The sequence below is a fragment of the Schistocerca americana genome, chromosome 3, assembly GCF_021461395.2.
Source record: "Schistocerca americana isolate TAMUIC-IGC-003095 chromosome 3, iqSchAmer2.1, whole genome shotgun sequence".
NCBI classification, from domain to species: domain Eukaryota; kingdom Metazoa; phylum Arthropoda; class Insecta; order Orthoptera; family Acrididae; genus Schistocerca; species Schistocerca americana.
The window spans coordinates 851946453-851971487 of NC_060121.1; the positions used below are offsets into that span (position 1 = coordinate 851946453).

General features: G+C 42.5%; 1 protein-coding gene across 1 annotated transcript in view; it reads left to right on the forward strand.

The window, feature by feature from the left end:
* LOC124606437 (serine/threonine-protein phosphatase rdgC) overlaps window positions 1-24230 on the forward strand; it is a 1241896-nt gene extending 1217666 nt beyond the window's left edge. The window contains exon 14 of the mRNA XM_047138419.1: window positions 23843-24230. Within this exon, the coding sequence (XP_046994375.1) occupies window positions 23843-24078 (236 nt within the window). The 3' untranslated portion in view covers window positions 24079-24230. The remainder of the gene's footprint in view (window positions 1-23842) is intronic.
* Window positions 24231-25035: the final 805 nt, after the last annotated feature.

Genomic DNA, 25035 nt, shown 5'->3' on the forward strand with positions numbered 1-25035 from the left:
CCAGTAGTAGAGGAAGAAATAATAATAAAAAAAAAGTTAGCCGATGACATTGCAATTCTGCCAAAGAGGGATAGGAGTTGGAACATCAGTTAAAAGAAGTGGTCAGTGTGATAAGAAGAAGTTACAATAGCATCTACAGAAGTAAAACAAGTGTAAGGAATGTAGCCGAATTATGTCAGGTAATGCTGAGAGAGTTAGATTACGATATGAGTCAATAAAAAACAGACGATCAGAGCTTTTACTTGGCAGCTAGGTGTCTGATGATGGCCGAAGTTACAGAATATGGAGTGCAAAGTGCAAATAGAAAGGAAAACATTTCAAAAAATAAAAACAAATTGTTAACATATAGTACAAATGCAAGTATTTGGAATTCTTTTCTGAAGGTATTTGTCTAGAATGTAGAGTTGTACTGAAATGAAATGTTGTTGATAAACAATTCGGATATTAAGACAACAAAACTTAAAGTGTCGTGCTTCAGAATAATGGTAGAAACTAGGAGGTTAGACAGAATCATTGATGAGGAGCTACTGAATAGAAATGTGAGTAAGAGAAGTTTATCAGAAAACTTGACTGAAAGAAGCGATCAGTTGAGAGATCACATCCTCATGCATTAAGGCATCGTCAGTTCCATAGTGGAAGGAAGTTTGGAGGTGAAATTTATAGAGGAAGATCAAGTTGTTCGTACATTAAGCATCTTCAAATACTTGCAGGTTGTAATAGCTGTGTAGAGGCGAAGAGACTTCCACAGGATACAGTAAAACCAGTGTTACAATGAACACCACAACTGTAACATGATATTGTTTTGTTCGTCACGTAAAGGTTGGGTACAGTATTAAAGTTTTTCGGAAAACTGCTGTATGGAGCAGCAGAGCCCCGCGTCATTCTGGCGTCTCTGCGGTCAAGCATCTACAGCAAGCCCGGGTCTAGTGTGGGGCGAACTGGGATATCTGCTCCGGGCGACAGTTTCAGGGGGCGCCAAATTCATGCTATTGAAGGGAAAAATATCTTGTTTCACAAAGCGTCTAGCATCCAGCGCGCGTTGTTCTAACGGTTGTTCATATGATTTTGAAACGCCTCTCTATTGGTTGCGGGCTTTCAAAATAGAAATAAAAATGTGGTGGTGCAGTGGTCCTCAGCTGTGTACCCTCAGACTAAGAGTTGCAATATTATAAGTTTTGGCTGGTTTCGTTGTGTAGGGTCTGGGATACGTAGTTGCCGCATTACAGGCCAAATATTGCTGAGTCTATAGAGTACGATAAGAATACACACATGAATCGAATGGTCGAAGGTTTCTATCACTCAGCGATTACGAATTACGAATGTAACGTATAAATTTATAAATGAAACATTGCAATTAAATAAAATCTGCAGGTACTATTTTAACGACTTTAAACGATGAGTACGATAGTAGAAGTACTTTTGAGAATGCGGTATATTTCTGCAAACACTTATTGGTGTCTATGGTCCAGCAATTAAATCCAGTATAAGTTGAGTAACAGGGAAACAATAGATTCCAACTGCACGTAATTAGTTATCAACAACAACATAGCTCACGAGATATTCACTTCTAAACGCGCACTATATCTTCACTGCAGAAGGCACGGAAATCAAACAAGAGCACAGATCGGCACTCCGAAGTATTTCTATCTTTCACGACCACGCGCAAACTGCTCCACTGTCCAAGTCTTTCCGCCGACTGTGGGTCCGTCGCGCTGTACTGTCCGCGTCCAGCACTCACTCCCGTGTCCTGTGCCGTACTCCCCCTCGCGCTGCGCTGTCCCAAACTCCACCGTGTCCTCTGCGGAAACGATGCTCCTCGCCAACCTCCATGCGTCTCTCTTAGTAACGAGCATTGCCATTGGCTGGAGCACTCCCTCCATGTCTCCAAGCCATCGTACATTCACAAATATGTTGAAACACATACGAAATACGGGATTTACATTTAAATAAAATGAAATTAAATAAATATTCCTACGGTTAGACCATAAACTCGCTCTGACACACGTTATTAAATACATAAACGAATTAAATAAACATATATCAAAGGAATAGCAACAAAAGATAGGCCAGTAAACTAATGTCTCTGTGCTTTCTAAAACACGGTAATTATTTAACCAATTTCTTCATGAATAGTATATATATCGGATATGAACAAAGACATAGATGAATAAATATATTTATAAGCATGCTGCTACCGATTTTTCCTTTAACTATGGAATACTTACGGTCTGACACGATCGATAGTAATCGGCCACTTTGACCTCAAATAACTCATGTACCACTTACGTGACATGCCTGTAATTCATACCAATTTAGGTTTATAGTAATAGCTTTCTAAAGACATGTAGATAGACGAAATAGGATGAATCGTTTAGATTTTGGAAATTCGTTGCTGGGAGTTACTTGTATAATTTATCATCAGATACAAAACTTTAAACTAATAAATATATTGAATATCTGATTACACCATCAGAATCGTCGTGCAAATAATGGTAATGTACATGTTTCTTTTTGAGGTATCACGATTCATCTGACTACTATTAATTTCTATGCGAACTGTGAAATGTCTGCCATCTTTGGCACTCCCGGCATGTCTCCTTCATCAACAAAGCGTCACCATGGAATTCTCAGCCATGTGGCTGGACCGGCCGTTGCGCAGTTCCACGCGGTTGCTAAGCTAACGTCCAGCACCACGTGTTTGCTGCCGGGCCACGGCTTTGACGAGCGTCTTGTGCGGCCGCCGCAACTCCGAACTTATATTATTTCCAGGGCGCCACAACTCGCCCTTTACCTCACGGTTTTTGAACATACTCTAAGTTGATTTCTGAACGAATCTTAAGTTGATTTTTGAATGTGTGCATAGTGTACCTGATGACTCTACCAGCGGAGTCCCCGCCGCATCTAGAAATAAAAAAATTTTTCCCGCAGACAAACGAGGATGGGGCTATTCGAGCTGAGCTAAATAAATCCTGAACAGGTGAATGCCAATTGCTGTTTTTTATGTGGTTGACTGAATGTGCGAATGATAAGCGTTATTATAATTACTAGCGAAATCCATAGCTTCAGACTACCAGAGTGGATATAAACGACTAATAGGAATAACAGCTAAAAAAGTTTACATATTATCTTCTTGGTGTATCCAACAAGATGAAATTTTGACAGAAAACTTTTGCCAGATTGCTACACTACAAAGGGCCAGTTGTACAGTCCCCAATTAGCTGTCGCTTTAAGTTCTATTATTCGAATAGCGCGGAGAAAGCGTTGTACGAACATGTAATAACACCTGACCGGAGAACAAACGTGGGATAACTGACAGGGTTGGTGAAATTTCACCGGAAAATAGTCCGCCTGCTTATCTGAAGCCCGCACGGTAGCTCACCGTTTTCGGTGAGAGGGTTAGCTGCCCCCAGTAATAAAAAGACTGAGTCCGCCCCGAACAACTAGAACGAACACTAAAGAAGAAAATTATATATTAAAAAAAGCTGGGTGGTAACGTGCTCGCCTCCTATGCAAGCGGGCTCTGATGGGGCCTCTTGGGCCACGATGCCATACGTTCATTTCCTTTTTTTACCGGACAATAACTTTTGACACTGGCAGGAATTGTTACTGAATTAGTGATGACAAGATTGTTTGTTAGAACGGGAAAGGTGAAGAAACTGGGACATCACAAAAATGATATGGAAGAATATGACGATTCCAAATTTATATAAAAATTTCGTACTATTTCTACTACTTTTCCATCTCATGCTTGAGAAACTTGAGGGTTTGAATGAAATGCGAAATTATTCCCTAACACAACTTTTTGCTTGTAGCAGGCCTAATAGGCACTTGATGTTGGTACTTAATAAACTGTATTCTGTAACATTACTTGCGTAAATGACCAAATCTGTCGCTCCTATTTGACGTGTGTTACACGTGTTTCAATATTAGAGAGGTCTGTGTCGTTTTATCTAGCAGATAGTGACAAAATAGACGTAATCAAATCGAGCAGCCACACAAGTCTTGGGTACTATTTGTATTAATAGCTTTTTCAGTATCTGACAACGACATTCTAATTTTTCGTGTAGCAAAACGTTTGACGAACTTCGATGGCGTAATAGATTCCTTCGCAGAAAGGAAATCACGTCGTGTAAAGCTGTAGCAAGATTAGAGAGAAAACATTATGCTACCTAAGGATTGAAGAAATGTGTACTGTCTTGTATCTCTCTTTCCTTTACTGTTTTTATGTTTCCTATACTTAATTTTATGTCACACAAAAGAGAAAGTTATCGGCTAATAGCCAATAAAGAGTGCAACTTTTTGAAGAGTTCTTATGTTCCCGGTGACAAATAATCCTACCCAGTGTTGATTGTGAGTTTTATTTAAGGGGTCAGGATGTCAAACCTGCCGAATGGGGGCAGGAGAGGCACCACAGGACACTTTAATTTCCACTGTCCTGAATATTGGCTTGATGGACTCCATAATAAAATATATACATGTGAATTCCACAGTGCGAAACACATTGACTTGCGACAGAAAAATGCTGTATGAAGAGGTGTGGCATTGCACTTTGACACACTTAAGACCAAACACCATGTATCATATTTCCTCGAACATATACGGTTTATACACACATCAAAAAATTTTTCCAACACCTCGGTTCCAAGAACTGAAGATGGACGCTGACTGTGGATATTGTATCAAAGACACAGTCCCTATGACTGTTCAGTGATGTCACTAACCCGCTCAAAGACGTATACAATCATGCATGAACAGCGCCTATTAGACGTTGAGGGTCCGACACCCGATCATATCCAGACATTCCACCACGAGGAACGTACACGGCTCGTGTTGTCTGTAGTTCAACCATGCCTAGATGGTCAATGCGGTTCGATCGCGACCGCATTGTTATTTTGTGACAGGAACGACTCTCGACAAGGCAAGTGTCCAGGCGTCTCAGAGTGAACCAAAGCGACGTTGCTGGGTCATAGAGGAGATACAGAAGGCCAGGAACTGTCGATGACATGCATCGCTCTGGCCACCCAAGGGCTACTACTGCAGTGGATGACGGCTACCTACAGATTATGGCTCGGAGGAACCCTGAAAACAACGCCGCAGGACGTCGTGTTACGACTCAAACTGTGCGTAATAGGCTGCATGATGCGCAACTTCATTCCCGACGTCCATGGCGAGGTCCGCCTTTGCAGCCACGACACCATTCACCACGGTACGGATGCGCCCAACAACATGTCGAATGGACCGTTCAGGACTGGTATCACGTTCTCATCACCGATGAGTGTCGCGTATACCTTCCACTAGACACTCGTGTTTGGAGGGATCCCGGTCAGGCTGAACGCCTTAGACACATTGCCCAGCCAGTGCAAGAAGGTTCAAATGGTTCAAATGGCTCTGAGCACTATAGGACGTAACATCTGTGGTCATCAGTCCCCTAGAACTTAGAACTACTTAAACCTAACTAACCTAAGGACATCACACACATCCATACCCGAGGCAGGATTCGAACCTGCGACCGTAGCGGTCACGTGGTTCGAGACTGAAGCGCCTAGAACCTCACGGCCACACCAGTCGGCTGTGCAAGAAGGTGGAGGTTCCTTGCTGTTTTGGGGTGGCATTATGGGGGGCCGACGCACGCCGCTGGTGGTCATTGAAGGCGCCGTACTGGCAGTACGATACGTGAATGCTGTCCTCAAACCGACAGTTCAACCATATCGGCAAAATATTGTCGAGGCATTCGTCTTCATGGACGACAATTCGTGCCCCCATCGTGCACGCCTTGTGAATGAGTTCCTTCAGCATAACGACTTCACTCGACTAGAGTGGCCAGCATGTTCTCCAGACATAAACCCTATCGTACTTCCCTGAGATAGACTGAAAATGGCTGTTTATGGACGACGTGACCCACCAACCACTTTGAGGGATCTATACCGAATCGCCGATGAGGAGTGGGACAATCTGGTGCAATAGTGGTTTGATGAACTTGTGGATAGTATGCCACGGCGAATAAAGCCATGCATCAATGCAATAGGACGTGCTACTGGGTATTAGAGATACCGGTGTGTACAGCAGTCTGGACCACCACCTCTGAAGGTCCCGCTGTATGGTGGTACAACATGCAATGTGCGGTTTTCATGAGCAATAAAAAGGGCAGAAATGATGTTTATGTTGACCTCTATTCCAATTTTCTGTGCAGGTTCCGGAACTCTAGGAACCGAGGTGATGCAAAACTTATTTTGATGTGTGTATATCAAACACTCCAGAAAGATATGTGCTACAAAGCGAACATATTTTTCAAAAAACTTTTTTTTTAGTTTTTACGTCCTATGCCCAACGCTTGAGGATGAGGGTGGAGAGTGGGAGCACCACAATAAAGTTTTCGCCCGGTTCAGAAATGTTGTAGATCTGGGGCTGGACTACAATCTCCTTTGGCAATGATGGTATTCAGTTACACAGTGGAGTGCCATTGGACAGTGGCACGGATACCGTGGCGTAGGTTGTGCCACCGCAGCCGTCACACTGGAATCGCACCTGCAGCGATGTGCGGCGCTCCAAACAAATGACGCGACGTGCTGTTACCCGGAGTTGCTCAGAACTGTTTACTGCAGGACCCAGATTAACTGTCCGCACTGCTAGCGTTAACCATTAGTCTGAATCGGTGTCGCCAGTCTGGCATCGACCTCACTAATACAAAATCTATAATTAAGAGCGTCGTAGCAACCGGGTGGATATAATTAAAGAGCAGATCCTCACGGGGGTGCAGAGTGGGCTGTAATTATCGCTCAGCAGCGCCACGTGTTAGATTTGCTAATGCGTTAATGCGGAATAGATTTACTCCGGGAAAAAATACACTACTGGCCATTAAAATTGCTACACCACAATGGTTCAAATGGTTCAAATGGCTCTGAGCACTATGGGACTTAACATCTGTGGTCATCAGTCCCCCAGAACTCAGAACTACTTAAACCTAACTAACCTAAGGACATCACACACATCCATGCCCGAGGCAGGATTCGAACCTGCGACCGTAGCAGTCGCGCGGTTCACCTACACCACGAAGATGACGTGCTCCAGACGCGAAATTTATCCGACAGGAAGATGATGCTGTGATATGCAAATGATTAGCTTTTCAGAGCATTCACACAAGGTTGGCGCCGGTGGCGACGCCTACAACGTGCTGACATGAGGAAAGTTTCCAACCGATTTCTCATACACAAAAACAGCAGTTGATCGGCGTTCCTTGGTGAAACGTTGTTGTGATGCCTCGTGTAAGGAGGAGAAATGCGTACCATCACGTTTCCGACTTTGATAAAGGGCGAATTGTATTGTCTATCGCGATTGCTGTTTATCGTATCGTGACATTACTGCTCGCGTTGGTTGAGATCCAATGACTGTTAGCAGGATATGGAATGGGTGGGTTCAGGAGAGCAATACGGAACATCGTGCTGGATCCCAACGGCCTCGTATCACTAGCAGTCGAGATGACAGGCATCTTATCCGCATGGCTGTAACGGATCGTGCAGCCACGTCTTGATCCCTGTGTCAACAGATGGGGACGTTTGCAAGACAACAAGAATCTGCACGAACAGTTTGACGACGTTTGCAGCAGCATGGACTATCAGCTCGGAGACCATGGCTGCGATTACCCTTGACGCTGCATCACAGACAGGAGCGCCTGAGATGGTGTACTCAACAACGAACCTGGGTGCACGAATGGCAAAACGCCATTTTTTCGGATTAATCCAGGTTCTGTTTACAGCATCATAATGGTCGCTTCCGTATTTGGCGACGTCGCGGTGAACACACATTGGAAGCGTGTATTCGTCATCGCCATACTGGCGTATCACCCGGCGTCTCGGTCACCTCTTGTTCGCATTGACGGCACTTTGAAGAGTGGACGTTACATTTCAGATGTGTTGCGACCCGTGCCTCTACCCTTCGTTCGATCCCTGCGAAACCCTACATTTCAGCAGGATAATGGACGACCGCATGTTGGAGGTCCTGTACGGGCATTTCTGGATACAGAAAAAGTTCCACTGCTGCCCTGGCCAGCACATTCTCCAGATCTCTCACCAATTGAAAACGTCTGGTCAATGGTGGACGAGCAACTGCCTCGTCGCAATACGCCTGTCGCTACTGTTGATGAACTGTGGTGTCGTGTTGAAGCTGCGTGGCAGCTGTACCTGTACACGCCATCCAAGCTTGTTTGCCTCAATGCCCAGGCGTATCAAGGCCGTTATTACGGCCAGAGGTGGTTGTTCTGGGTACTGATTTCTCAAGTTCTATGCACCCAAATTGCGTGACAAAGTAATCACATGTCAGTTCTAGTATAATATATTTGCCCAATAAATACCCTTTTATCATCTGCAATTCTTCTTGGTGTAGCAATTTTAATAACCAGTAGTGTATTTCCTATTTTGAGTACCAGGTGCAAAGCTGGCACTGTACGCTGTTTGTGTGATGGTATGACATCCACGCCGTCATTTGAGAAGCCATGACGTGAGTGAACAGTATGACTATCGGGAAGACAGTGAGTGTAATGTTAGTGAAACAGTTTTAAGCGAACGGTAGCAGTTACAGTGCTGCACTGAGAGAGTATCGCCAACTGAAACATCTGGGGAGATCCCCGATGTCATGAAATGGTTTAAGGGGCTCCGGAACGCCCTATACTTGCAATGTTAAAATAACGCTTATAAATTACATCTTTCCTCACACAGTATTTGAGGTAGGAAGTTGAACTTCTTACAGATTATTTATTGGAATATGGGCTACAACTTAACACAGGGATTTTACAAAATTTTAGTTCAGTTATTAAAGATGATTTTTTTTTTCAATTGTAATGAAAATTCACAACATTTTTTTGCAATTTTTTATTTATATATTCAAAAATATACAGTTTTTTGGAAAAAGGCTGTTTAAATTATGCAGAAGGTAATGTGTAACATTTACTGAAAGTTTGAAACAAATATGTTCGGAAGATCCTTAGAAAACATGTAATTAGTATGAGAAAATAAAAGTTTTGGGAATCGAGCGACAAAGATTGGATTAACTTTTTAGTGCATTCCAGGTCCATAGGATGGATTATCTTCATCCTCTGCAAACTCCTCCTCCAGTTTCCTCTTGTTCCTCCTCCTGTTGACTCTCGCTTGTATTTCTAGACTCTTTACAGGCCTGTCTGCAGCCCGAAGGCGTTCCTTGTCCAAAGTAAGCATCGCTCGTTGTTGTGTTCGTAGATTTTGCTACCATTTTCTTCAGTTGCAGTTACTGCAACACTGTTCCAAAAGGTGGTCCTGTATGAACACTTATCACATTTAAGTTGTATTTCACTAGCAAGTCCTACGTGCTTTATTATGGAGAGTTCCAGACCAACTTCACTACAATGAATACATCTTACACAGTTTGAAAAAATTCCTTTGAGAACCGACATATCAAATATTTGATTCACATCCGATTCGCCCATAAAACATTCATAGTTTTCACTCATTGAACGAAGCTTCTTCTGTGAAGTATTTTCTTTCCCACTTTGACTGCTATGGGCAGGTGTACTTGAGAGGTTAGGTTCACTCACTTGGTTATCGTCTTTATTGTTTACAGTAATAACACATACCTTTGGCTTTCTAACATTTCTCCTTTTCTTAAAAGCCTTCAGAGGATTTCTAATAACTTTACTTTTACTTATTATTAAACTTCAACAAAACAGAGACTCAAGAAACAGAATTAATTACGAATATTTTCGAGATAACGACAGAGTAAATAAACATTAAACAATCGACAATCACACCAGCGATATATATTGAACCATCACAGGTTAGCCACAACACATACTTTATCTCACATCACTAAAATGTACCTGATGAACACGGACGTTAATAATAACACCATTTGACAGCAGTTTAACAGCGCCACAGTGGGTCACGCCCATGTAAAACACATTTAAAAAAAATTTAAAAGTAGTTGTAGTCTTCGGAATTGAATAAATTATATATCTATTAAAAGGTAATAGTCTGCAGATTCAGAAAACGCAAAAAAGTAAAAATTGAACTTTTCATGATTTTGAGCCTTTCTGGAGCCCCTTAAAGAAGAACATAATGAAATTCGAAAATGCCGGTGAGATTGCTAAGACACCCGGAAGATGAAGGCGTCCTATCCCAGTGGAAGTTACTGACGAGAATGGTGTTGCTGTAACTGACCATGCAGCACGTGCCTAGTGCAGTGCTAGCGCTCGTACAGTGTTATGAGAGTTGTCCGTCCCATGGTAAGCGGTACTTCTGTATTTGCTCCTCGGTTTCTGCCACGGATCGAAGTTGATGACACGTGCCCGAGCAATATTCTATGGAGCGAGAAGGCACGTTCTACACTTTAGGATGTAGTGAACACAATGCCGAATTTGTGGTACTGTTGAAACACGTGTGGTGCACGAAGAGTCATTCCATTCGTCGTAAGTGACTTTGTGGCGTGGACTCACAAGCAGCTTTAGCCTCGATCCACTCTTCTTTGCCCGCAGCTCGTGGTCGTGCGGTAGCGTTCTCGCTTCCCACGCCCAGGTTCCCGGGTTCGATTCCCGGCGGGGTCAGGGATTTCCTCTGCCTTGTGATGGCTGGGTGTTGTGTGCTGTCCTTAGGTTAGTTAGGTTTAAGTAGTTGTAAGTTCTAGGGGACTGATGACCATACATGTTAAGCCCCATAGTGCTCAGAGCCATTTGAACCACTCTTCTTTGAAGAGAATATATCTAGAGGGCCTGCCAGGTGTACCGCGACGCCTGCGCATTATCTTCACCTCCTCGTAGAGTATGTGATTCCTGCTTTGAAAGAGCGTAACTGTGTCGAAACCATTGTTTTCATGCAAGATGGGGCTACATATTACGTCACTTGCCCAATGAAACATCTGCTTAACGAAACATTCCCCGAGTGTGTTACCTCCAGAGGTTTTCGAGATGCATGGCCTGAAAGACCGCATGATCTGAATACATCTGACTTTTGCCTCTGGGAATTTCTACGAGAACGTGTGCAGCAGGGACTCTTCCGTCTCTACCCCATCTGAAGACAAGTAAACAGGAACACTCTGCTCAGTTTACACCATAACTGCAGCGAGCAACTGTTGATTACATTGCTTGACGAAAGCAGCATCTCGTTGACGTCTCCGATGCTCATATTGAACAAATGTGTAAGCATCGGTTATTAACAATGTACAAATTATGCCTTTCTCAGTTGTTTGACCTTTTCTGCCCACGTCCTTTTCCTAATCCAATGCATATGGAAACATTTCTATACGTCTACTTGCAGTCACAGCGCCAGATTTGCACCTGGTTGCCAAAATTGCAAGTAATGTTTTTCTAGCGTAAATCGATGTCGCATTAATGTATCGGAATATTTATCAAGTTTTGCTGCCGTACGATAATTGTGGCCGACACTAGATCTGTTTGCTGCCATTGTAAGCACCTGGCATCTCCATGCATCTCCATACTCTGAGGAAGAGTCCAAGATTCGTCGACTGGACTGCTAGATGTACACTAACAGCAGCTCATGTAATTATAACATATAATCATGTACTTGTAACCTTCACTATGTATTCAGTCCAGTATAATTCAGATAGGCTAGAATCAAAATCCCGTAGAAACAAGTGTAACTTATTTCCTGCAAACTTCGGCAAGTCCGCTGCGTTCATTAAGCACCATCACCACCCAACTACTTATTCCGCGAACTGATACGAAGCCTCTTCCGACCGAGAACGTTGGCTCTTCCAAAACCACAACCCTCGTTTAGAGCATCGGAAAATTATTAATTATACAGTGTTTGACAAAACAAGTGAATCAGCTAGAAGACCTGATTTCAACGTAACTTCATACATTTACAAACCATCTGCCTCTATGTGAATGATAAAGGCTGCATATCTGTATGACAGATAGAACAGCGACCAGAGTGCGTTAACTTGTGCATGTTTAGTATTGTTACTAGACCTGGTGGGGTATATAAGGGCGCTGGGCAGTATCAGATATTGAGAAACTCTGTGAAGGACGTGGAGGTGCCGGCGTACACGTGTGAGACAGCGTTAGCAGCACCTGACAGAATTCGATAGGTGCCTCATTTTGCAGCCACACTAGAGAATTCTTTGAATAGGTTGCTGATAACACCACAATACGAACGGCTGCGTTTAGAGTGGTACAGTGATCGGAATGCGTCGACTCCTCATGAATGCTGTCGCACAGTTTTCAGTGATATGCACTACCTGGGGATCATCATCGGTGGGTATAGTACCGATCTGGAGAGAGAAACCATTGTTTCAATATTTTGGAGCCGCACAGGAGTGTTACTCTAGGCGTCATGGTGCACAGGCCATCGGGTATGATTTCGGATCACGGCTGGCAGTGATTGAGGGAACTCTAACTGCACTTTGGTATGACATGGACATTATGATACGGACATACTGCGCCCTTATGCGACACCTCTACTGTGATAATAGCGCGGTACCATTTTTCAACAGAACAATGCTCGTGGAACTGCGTGACATTGGACTTTAGAAATTTTCCTTCCATCATGTGCTGGGGAATACCTGCAATCCTAGGAATGTCACAATCCCGTAAGCTAACCTTTTACGCCTTGCTCACCATCCATTTACAAGGATTAGGGGAAATGGTCCCATGATATCTAGACCCATCAAAAGCCTCCTTTCTTCAGATAACTCTGGCGCTCTCAGTCACAAGCCTATAAGCCAACCTTGTGTGCCTCGCTCACCATTCGCTTACAAGGATTAGGGGAAACGGTCCCATGATATCTAGACTGAATAAAAGCCTCCTTTCCTCAGATAACTGATACCAGCTCTCGCATTCACAGTAACAAACAGGACGAGCACAAAAGTCGGACAAGGAAATGTTATGGTATGTGCTTATATTAATATAAACTGTTACTGATTGTGCATCATAATTCGACACTGGTATGGTAGTAAGTTCTTCACACCTATATGCACTTTTAAATGTGGAGTTCACTGCTTCTGATTTCTTTCCATTGTGCCCAAGTCGCATACTAGTCTGATGGATGCAGGTCTGTGTGCAAGGATATTGCATCAGCTAATTGACTTCATATTATGTAAACTGAAACTGTAGGGGGGAGGGGGGAGCTAAAGGAAAGGAAAGGGAAGGAACTATTGATGTAAGCCGCATCGAGACTTTAAATGGAATCAGAGGCGAATAGTGAAAGTATATGATGGACCGGGACTCGAACCCGTGATTTCCTGCTTATTATGCAGGTGTCTTGACCACTGCGCCATCCTGACACAGTGTTAATCGCAACTGCACTGAATGTTTCGGCACGTCTCCCGGTCGAAGCACATTCACGTCCAGCACCACCTATCCGCAGTCCCGGTCCAGATCCTTCATGCTGGCAACTCTGATATTCCTGCAGGATGTCGAGCGTGATTGTGCAACCACGCTGAAGATAGTTGATTCATTGCCCATCGAGGCGAATCAATTGTACGAATGTGTTGTGTCTGTTCTTTCGGACATGCATTCATATAACTAACTGACTTCATATAGAAACGAAACTCCTCCCGTTTTTCACTGGCATCTAATTTTGTTCCGCGCAACCGCAACAGTCACAGGTTCGAATCCTGCCTCGGGCATGGATGCGTATGATGTCCTTACGTTAGTTAGGTTTAAGTAGTTCTAGGGGACCGATGACCTCAGAAGTTAAGTCTCATAGTGCTCAGACCCATTTGAACCATTTTGAACCATCTAATTTTGTTTTTATTTCTACATATCGGTTTCCTAGCTTATAAATATTTTTTTGTTTTTCTGCGACCCTTAGTAACGTTATGTATTTATTGTGGACCTTTCTATGTGTATGTTCAGTATTGCGGAATATTACTGGATATATCATATCTGCAATATTTGCTGAATTATTGGAGATCTCCATTAGTGAGGATGGAGAAAATGTAGGGGGCCAATAACCATCCTAACCGTAGGAATGCAGCACGGGAGACCCCCAGAACTGCTAAGTCTCCTCATCAGATTCTGTTTATTGCCAACGTCACACTTTTCCAAAGCACTAAACGTGAGGCCGTTCATGACTGCGCGTTCCCAGTAGAGCTCTGCTGCACAAGCGGTTCTCTTCTCACAACGCAAGGAATGAGGAGGGTCATGCCTAACTTCTTATTCTCTTTTTAAAGTCCCCATTAGGTTCCTGTTAAATTCTTCGTTCATTCAGAGATACACGCTGTTTTTCCAGTATATGATGTATTGTTATGAGGAAGAAAAACTCACTCGTATTTCTTATTTTGAATATGACGTGAGCGTCTAGAGGTTGTTTCTATTGCAAACGCTCACAAAACTATAAATTGCACAAGTCTTTTATTACGTTGAGACTTAATAGTAATGCACTATTTTTATTATTAACACTCTTTATTTGAATGTTTACTCATCGTATATACTTAAAATTTTTAGATGTCTCAGAAACATTTTCATAAGTGCTTTCTCATTTTTTTTTCAAATTAAGACTAAATGTGCAGTATGTCAGCCGTCTAACAGCTTACAAGCAATGACTGCACTGAAGTGGCAAACTGAACTGATTCAACAGAAATGATGCCTTTTGTGTCGGTCTCATAGTACACATAAAACAAGATTCTTCTAGAAAAATCCCAAATGTTCTATTCTTATAATTACCTAACAGTATCGTTTCTGTCACTAATAATAAAAACAGTTTTAATGAACTTTTTTATTAATGAAAATTTCTTGGAAGTATAACAGAAACAGAAGTTATTTATATAGTCATCAAAATCAATTAAATAATTTTAAAAATCAAATAATGTATAAGTGACGTTTGTCGTGTGTAGTAATACATCAACCGCAAGAAATAAAAATAAACACAAAACTTCGTGTGCTTTATGGTGAAATTTGTACGATAATTAATTTACATGACAGAACGTTATAAAACAGAAGTACGGAAAACTATTATTACGCAATGGGCCAACTTTGAATGAAACAGAATTTTGAAGGCGCACTAAAGCATTACGTAACTGTGGAAAGACATGAATATCATACTTTTAATCCGAAAATGGCGCAAACATGACTCAAAAAAAGTGGTATTGCAGACCTTCGTTATCTCAAGACGTCACCGTATAACTTGGTTTGTTATAATTTTCTTTTAATGTTATTTTTCTGTAACTCCTGTAGGAAAACGTTTAGCACTTACTGTTATCCAATGACCTGCATTCGCAGAAATATTGGCCAACCTTCTGTTATTTATTTGAAACTCACAGAAGAAGCTACGTGAGTTCTTTATGCGGTAAACTGAGAACGACGCACCAGCACATAACTATATTGAGACCAATGCTAATGTCATTCTGATGGCGTTGCAGTTCATTACTATAAGAAGTAGCCAACCTAACAGCAAGTGACACGTCAATACTAGTTTGACCCGGCAAATCTATTTTCACATACCATGACGTTATCAGGAGAAACAAAACTGACGTTCTACGGATCGGAGCGTGAAATGTCAGATCCCTTAATCTGGCAGGTAGGTGGCAGCTAGGTTAAAAAATTTATAAAAGGAAATGGATTGGTTGAAGCTGGATATGAAGGGAATTAGTGAAGTTCGGTGGCGGGAGGAACAGGTTACCTGGACAGGCGAATACAGGGTTATAAATACAAAATCAAATTTCGATAACACAGGTGTAGGTTTAATTACAAATAAGAAAATAGAAATGGACATAAGGTACTATGAACAGCATAGTGAACCCATTATTGTAGCCAAGATAGACACAAAGCCGACATCCACCACAGTGATACAAATTTATATCCGAATTGGCTCCACAGATGATGAAGAGAGTGAAGAAATGTATAATGAAATAGAAAATATTATCCAGATAGTTAAAGGAGACGAATTTTTGATACCGATTGGGAACTGGAATTTGATACTAGGAAACTGGAGAGAAAGAAAAACACCATGGGAATGTGGACTGGGGGAAATCAATGAAAGAGAAAGCCTTGTGATAGAATTCTGTACAGAGCATAATTTAATCATCGTGAACACTTTGTTTAAGAATCATGAAAGAAGGCTGTATACGTGATGAGGCCTGGAGACACTGAAAGGTTTCAGGTTGATTATGTTATGGTGATACAGAGATTTAGGAACCAGATTTTAAATTGTAAGCCAGATGTGAACTCTGGCCACAATTTATTGGTCGTGAACTGTAGATTAAAATTGAAAATATTGCAAACGGGTAGGAAATTAAGGAGATGGAACCTAGATGAACTGAAAGAATGAGAGACTGTTGCGAGTTTCAGAGGAAGAGTCAGGGAAAGATTGACAAGAACAGGGGAAAGGGCCGGCCGGAGTGGCCGAGCGGTCCTAGGCGCTACAGTCTGGAACCGCGCGACCGATACGGTCGCAGGTTCGTATCCTGCCTCGGGCATGGATGTATGTGCTGTACTTAGGTTAGTTAGGTTTAAGTAGTTCTAAGTTCTAGGGGACTGATGACCTCAGAAGTTAAGTCCCATTGTGCTCAGAGCCATTTTTTGTGATGCTATACAAAAGACAAGATGTACAGCAATAACGCTAAAACCATTGCTGAGCTGAAAACAAACATTCAGGAGGTCGTTGACGGTATCGATGTTCCGACACTTCAGCGGGTCATGCAGAATTTAGTTATCCGTATGCGTCACATCATCGCCAATGGTGGCAGGCACATCGAAGATGTCATAACCTGTATCCGAATATCTGTAGCGACGTTTACATGTGTGTGCGCCATATATATATATATATATATATATATATATATATATATATATATATATATATATATATATACTAAACAAGCTGCGGGGATGATGACGTAGGCAAGGCATTGTCCCAAGTATCCTTGTTCCTTTGTTACTTCCTCTGTGACAATATTAACGGTCAGAGTAACTTACTTATTTCTTCCTATATGCACAATTATTGTGCTAGTGGAAGGAACACTAAAATTTTTACTTGATTATTCAGTTTTAATCTTGACTGTCCGTTCACGACTGCAGTGACTACAAAAATGAGAATCCTTTACTCAGTTGGTAGCTCGAGTGAGTGTACCATATTACATTTCATGCGCTTGTGTTTTGTGGAGTAACAAAATACTTTTCATTTGCTCTGTGACAGTAAGTCGTAACTAGGGCTAAAATGTAGTCTTTAAGAAGGTCCCTGAACTATCAGACAGGTGTATTTCCATTGTTTCTGTTACACATTCAGAGCAGGCTCTCATACAAGGAAATGCATTATTTATATCAGAAATAAACAGCAAAAAGGAATCGCTAAATATGCGTTCAACTGCTCCACTAGCTAGAGTAATAGATAACGGTACGGATCTATATCATAACCAAAATTAGAAACATGTGATCTCTTCTTACGTGATCAGGCCTGTAGGACCGCGTGCAGCTAAAACGCTCGTCTTCCACTGCATTCTGTTTCCTGCTTTCTACCGCCAATCACCAACTATGTCGGTCTACAGCAAATCCTTATGGATGCCTTCTTGATGCTTCTCTCTGGTCCTACCTTGTGGTACTCTTCCGCGGGGAAGAAAATCCGCGGGCCGTGGTGGCCGAGCGGTTCTAGGCGCTACAATCTGGAACCGCGCGACCGCTACGGTCGCAGGTTCAAATCCTGCCTCGGGCATGGATGTGTGTGATGTCCTTAGGTTAGTTTGCTTTAAGTAGTTCTCAGTTCTAGGAGACTGATGACCTCAGCAGTTAAGTCCCATAGTGCTCAGAGCCATTTGAACTATTTTTGAAGAAAATCCACGTCTTTGAAAGCCCAGCCATGTTTATTCAGCCGATCGAAATGACTTGTCCATACAAGTTGTTTGATTATCATCAGGCGCAAAGTATTTGGATTGTTGTAGACATCAACTACAGAGCTATACCGGATCGTGTAATCTCCAACAATCTCATCTCGTATCGGGCCATGGATCTTCCTTAAGACTTTCTGGTCGGAAACGAGAAGACTATGTAATTCTTTTTTTTTTCGGACACTCCGCGTTTTTCAGCCATACGGGTTGGGTCAGTGTTTAGTACAGCTGGAACATGAAAATTATTAAGAGAGAGTGCGATTTCAAAACCTGACTTGAGACTGAAGTAAGATCAGGTTACGGATTCGATCGTTGCTTTGACCTCTGCCTCATACTAAACGCATATAGGGCTTAACACATCAGGCTTCAAATATTACAAGTATTCAGCAGATGAGCTATGGATTCCTTTTCGCAACATGCTGGCGTACAAGGCATCTCTTAACGGCTAAAATTGACATTTATCGTCATTACTTCAAACTGCAAGCCTACAGTGTTAGTGGTGTAGTTCAAAAATGGTTCAAATGGCTCTGAGCAGTATGGGACTTAACATCGATGGTCATCAGTCCCCTAGAACTTAGAACTACGTAAACCTAACTAACCTAAGGACAGCACACAACACCCAGCCATCACGAGGCAGAGAAAATCCCTGACCCCGCCGGGAATCGAACCCGGGAACCCGGGCGTGGGAAGCGAGAACGCTACCGCACGACCACGAGATGCGGGCAGTGGTGTAGTGCTTCTACGTCTAGATCTACACACATATTCCGCAAGTCACCGTACGGTGCGTGGCAGGGGTATCCTGTGCCACTATTAGTGATTCCCGTTCCTATTCCACTACAACTAAAACGAGGGAAAAAGGACTGTTTATACGCCTCCGTATTAGCACTAATTTCTCGTATCTTATGTTCGTGGTCCTTGGACGAAATGTATATTAGCGGCAGTAGAATCGTTCTGCAGTCAAATTAAGCTTCAGATACCGGTTCTCTAATTTTTTATCAACAGCGTTCCTCGAAAAGAATGTAACCTTCCCTCCAGGGATTACCGTTTGAGATCCCGAAGCATCTCGTAACACTTGTGTGTTGCTCGAAGCTACCGGTAACAAATTTAACAACCCGCCTCTGAAATGCTCTAATGTCTCCCTTTAATCCGATCTGGTACGGATCCAAAGCACTCGAAATGTGGTCAAGAATATGTGACACTAGCTTCCTACATGCGGTCTCCTTTACTGATGAACCGCACTTTCCCAAAATTCTCCCAATAAACCGAAGTCGACTATTCGCCTTCTCTACCACAATCCTCACATGCTCATTCCATTTCACGTCGCTGTGAACGTTACTGTATGAAGCACGACACTTCTATTGGTGTTTTCAAACATTATGGGTATGTTTACCCTACTCATCCGCATTAACTTGCATTTTTCTACATTTAGACATAGCTGCCATTCATCATACCAACTATAATTTCATCTTGTATACTCCAACAGTCACTCAGCTTCGTCACTTCCTGTACACCACAGCATCATTGGCAAAAAAACGCAGATTTCTGCCCACCCTGTCTGCCAAACCATTTATGTATATAGAAAATGCTATTGGTCGTATTACAGTGCTCTAGGGCACACCTGACGACACCCTTGCCTCTGATGAACACTTGCCGTCGAGCACAACATACTGGGTTCTGTTACTTGAAACGTCTTCGAGCCACCCACATATCTGATAAACGATTCCATATGCTCGTACCTTCCTTAACAGCCTGCAGTGGAGCACAGCGTTATATTCTTTGCGAAACTCTAGAAATATGCGATCTGCTTGTTGCTCTTCATCCACAGTTTTCAGAGTACCATGTGACAAAAAGGGCAAGTTGATTTTCACAGGAGCGATGCTTTCTAAAACAGTGCTGATTTGTACACATAAGCTTCTCGGACTTAAAAGTTTCTTTTTTATATTTAAGCTGAGAATAAGTTCAAGGATTCTGCTCAAACCGACGTTAGGTACAATGGTCTGTGACTTTGAGGGTTCGTTCTTTCACTCTTTAACCATGCTTGACATAGTCATGTCGATGAAATATCTAGGCGTAACGTTGCTAAGTAACACGAAATGAGGACGGTAGCAGGGAAGGCCAATGGTCGACTTCGTTTTATTGGCTGACTTTTAGGAAAGTATACCGCGTTTACAAAGGATATCGCATAGAGAACGCTAGTGCGACTCGTGTTTTAGTACTGCTCAAGTGCTTGGGATCCCTATCAGGTGGATTAAAGGAAGACGTCGAAGCAGTTCAGGGGCGTACTGCTAGATCTGTTACTGTTGAGTTCGAGCAAAATAGGAATATTATGGAGATGCTTCGTGAACTGATATGGGAACGCATGGAAGAAAGATGATGTTCTTTACACGAAACACTACCGAGAAAATGTAGAAAACTGGTGTCCGCAGCTGACTACAGAACGATTCTAGTGCTGCCAGTATACATTTCGTAGAAGGACCAAGAAGATACGAAAAGATAAATTAAGACTCGTACGGAGATATATAGTAATGGCTTCTCCCTTGCCTCTTTTGAGAGTAGAGTAGGAAAGTAAACGACGAAATGGTGCAAAGTACTCTCCGCCATGTACCATACGGCAGTCTGCGGAATATGTATCTAGATGTAGGCGTAGATTAAATGGTGGAGTTCATCTACGCTACAGAGAAACAACATATGAAATCAACCAATCGAAGATAGTTCATACATATTATATTGGCGAATATTGCATCTAAATTGTTTCAGTTTAAGAGACTGACAACTTAGTTTAGAACTGGTAAGAACTCTTTTGAAGATATGATATACCTCGATTACCTAGAAATTCTTAATTTATCGCTATCCCGTTTAACAATGAAGGATTTTAGAGAGATTTGGAGATTTGTGGTAAGTTCCTGTGGGACCAAACTGCTGAATCATCGGTCCCTAGGCTTACACATTACTTGATCTAAGTTAAAGTAACTTACACGAAGGACAACACACATACCGAGGGAGAACTCGAACCTCCGACGGGGGAAGCCGCACGAACCGTGGCAAGGCACTTGAGACCACGCGGCTACTCCGCGCGGCAGGATTTTAGATCACTAATATATACAATACTCAATATTCTAACGTAAGTTGAAGAAGTGCCGTATTTCATAATGACTGTTTGTGCAGATTTTGTTCAGACTGTGTCAAAAGCTGTCACAAATTTTCCGTTCCAGAGAAAACGGTAATTCATAGTCGTAGCTCTATGGTATGATCCGCAATGGGTGAGTCTTTACTTAGGCTCCAACTTTTTCTGAAGCCTGCTGGTCTTTATGGTTCACTGCCTGTTTTTTAAGCTGTTGGTGATAATTTTAATGAATACTATGCACAGTAAGCAGTGAAGGCCAATTTGTCTACAGGTTTTATGACTTTGAGTGGATGTGGGAGGACACAATGAAAATTTGGTAACAGAATAAAAATAAAACAATAAGAGATTGAAGTGAAAACGAAAACTTACATTTCCCAGACGTCATTTTTAATCAGTTAAGATAATAGATACAAAATTAACTATGGAAATTTGTGACACCATGCGGTATGAAGCCACTTAAGTACGTCTCGTGCTGTAACATATGCGTAGACGGCTGCACAAGGCCTGGGACAAAGGATAGTCGAGTAGAAATGAAGTAACAAACTAGGCGACAGATTTGGGCTCCTTTGATGATCAGCAACCCGCTAGCGTTTTCGTGATTTAGTATCTAGAATTTCAACTGCGAATTGAGGCATAAGAGAAAATTCAAAGAAGAAAGAAACGCTGTAACAATAATTAACAACATACAGGGGAACCGAAATCTCTAAACAGATTTCTGCTGCCGTCATCTCGAGAGGATTTGATAATTTGTTCAATATGACTACAACAGTTAAAAAAATGCAAGTTCGAAATGAGGGCCTTCTTGTTCATGAGACAGGAAGGAAAGCTCACCGTTCCACTGGCTCGGATGGTGCCAGGGCAGTCTACATCTGGGCAGAAAGAAGTGGTCCAGCAGGCTAGAACTAGCTGCTTGCCCGCCCAACACGCTTTTTGGGGGATGTCCGTTCTTCTTCAAATAGACTCCATGCTGTGATATTTATTACGGCAGTATCCACTGCCTCAGAGGAGTTCAAACGCCTCGCATCCTACCCGTGTCCCTTCTTTACGCGTTAATTCTCTGTGACGATTTTCTGAAAGTTCGGCGTACTCTCCAACGGTACTAAATTGTTGTTTGAATCTATATCTACACCTTGACTCGTCCTACCATTCAGTATCTGATTTCTGGATCTCTGTCTCACCACGACGTACCCATCTGTTATAGTCCGCGCAAAATACCGTAGCTGGTAGATGCGCAGTCGGCAGGGCACGTGCGCGTAGAATGTTAGTGGTGGGGATTAAAGGAAATACCGAGGGCTGGAGGGGAAGTGCCGTTCTAAACGGAAGCCTGAGCTCTAAGTATTTTGTGAATATTAAGTGGAGCCACTTCACATATACATTTGCATTGTGACCACACAAAAAGATCTGTCACCTTTGCTTTGGGTAGAATCTAAAAAAGAATTCGGCTGAAAATGCAGCGATTTATAGTCCAGTGGCCTGTCAACCATTTGTAACTTTCAGAGAAGCATCAAAAGTGGCGGATTTTGAGTAAAAACCTACACATTAATTTGTTGCCATGTTAAAATTTGGTTTTTGTGCCAAAACATAGTACAATGTACGTAATCTAAACTCATTAACATGTTGAGAAGAGACAGTTGTGAGAGAATTCTGAGACAGTAGTTTATTAAGTTTGTTAAGTGAAGAACTGAGGAAATGTAAGGTCAGTAGTTTATGAAAAGGCACATCCTGGGTGCAAAAGGCCGGCCGGAGTGGCCGGGCGGTTCTGGGCGCTACAGTCTGGAACCGCGCTACCGTTACGGTCGCAGGTTCGAATCCTGCCTCGGGCATGGATGTGTGTGATGTCCTTAGGTTAGTTAGCTTTAAGTAGTTCTAAGTTCTAGGGGAGTAATGACCTCAGAAGTTAAGTCCCATAGTGCTCAGAGCCATTTTTGGGTGCAAAAATAAATGTGTAATGTCTCAATTCTTTTGTTTGTAAACCCATAGAATTTCTCATTTCACGATCTACTGATGGCGCATAAAAATTAAATTTTTCATTAAAAATGACTGTAGTTAGTGGAAGAACACGGTAGATAATGAAGTTTCGCATGGTAAAAATGTGGCAAAATACTCTGTTTTTTGTGTGTTGATCATTTGCCAAAATCTCTTTTCGATATCTCAACTCGTTTATGAAATATGAGGAATGCCATGGATATATCACTCTGATTTTATTGCTGGCGTGGCGCCATCGCGAATGAGTGTGCTAGATCAATTTTTGCGTGATCAGTGACAGAAACTTCCACCAAGTCTAAAGAACCCAGGCTTCCGTGCATTTTTTTGTTTTGGTTGATCTCATTTTGTTCGTTAATGTTCGTTGTATTCGTTTGGGGCGGACGTTCCATGACGGTTGTTTAAGTACATTGTTGGTCCATTAACTCAGTTTTTTTAATTAAGAGGGCTGCTTACCCTCTGACCGAACACGTGGAGCTACAGTGCCTAGAATATTAGGCAGGAATGCTAGCTACTACACCAGTACAGCAATGGCATAATGGCCAGCATGGCTGTGTTCAAGTCCTGGCTGTGGCACAAATTTTAATTCCTTTCTTCAGCTTCCAACATTATCACAGGTAAAGGTGAGACTCAAATGTCTCAAAGAAAATTTAATTATAATACCTATAAATCACCTACACCTGAGATACTGGATCTCCCCATCATGTCCAATGTTGGAGAGGTATTCCAATTCCACCGTGCCTCGGCAATAGTGGTGATCTAAGAAGGGGAAAATGAGCGGGAGAAAAGTGCCACAGTGGTGTAATGGCTAGCATTCCTTTCTTAAAACCAAGGAGGCACGGGTTCAAGTCCCAGCCGTCGCACAAATTTTAATTAACTTCTTCAGCTTCCATCATTACTACGCTGATTGACGCTGTTAACAAACTGTTGCAGGTTACATATCGACGGAGGAGTTCTCAGACGCGTGTTCACTGCTGAGCGAACACCTGCAGAACCCCATCTCGTCCGAGCAACTGCTCGACATCTGCCGCTCCATGGACATCAATAAGGACGGCCTGGTCGACCTGAACGAGTTCCTCGAGACCTTCCGGCTGGTGGACATGGACCGCGACGAGGGCGACGACGACGAGTACGAGTCCCCAGAGGAGAGCACCCCGCGCGCAGAGTGAACACAGAACACAGCGACACCACTGGCGACAGCCAGCCGCGGCGCTCTCTGATCAGGTGTAAGAACGCGTCAAGGGGACAGTGCGACCGTGGTATCTCGCAACGGCGTCGGACATCTGTGCCGAACGATGTGGCTATAAACCACAGCAAAGTGTTCCAGAAGCTGATCTCAAGATCACAATTCATGTTTCGTCCATCACGTTCAGAGATGCAGGATGAACATCGGTACATGAATTTCCTCAGCATCAAATAAGGAAGTGATATCATACCGATACTACCCTTCACAATACTTGTTCCGTATCGTATCATATGGGTAGTAACCTACACAATGCTTGTTCCATTTATACTGAAGGCACAATTTTAAGCAAATGTAGTAGAACTTCCTTATAAATGCATTGTGCAGCAGTGTTTCAAGTAAATCGAACGGTACAGGACAGTGAAAATATAAATAAAAATCCATTATACATCGCGAAGTTTAACTGGAATGGTACTTGTCTCTGATGGTGAACTTATCGAGGTTCTAAATGCAGAGCGTCGTGTCGACGTACATAGATGTATATAATTTTATTTTATCGCAACTCTCTTCAAACGAACCCTAGTTTATTATTTTGCAGAACAGGACTGCAGAATTGACAGTGAAAACCTTAATAGATGTAGTGAATCTACCCGAATAACCAGTTGTTCTTCGTTCAGTTTGCTCAGTGTGTTAATTCTTTTTTTAAGCACCTGTCAGTGTGCGAAACTGATAAAATTACGCGAGTGGTGAATAGAAGTATTCAATACTCCCAACGAACTTTTCCAAGCATTGTCTACCAAATAACCAAATAATGAAGGCGGAGAAGCATTACCGATGTGATAAGCGTATATGGCCTCAGAAATCACGTATGTTGTACTCTGTGTACTCTCGTTTGAAATCCTTCTTTGAAGAAGGAAGCGTTTTTGGAGATTAGTGGGAAAAA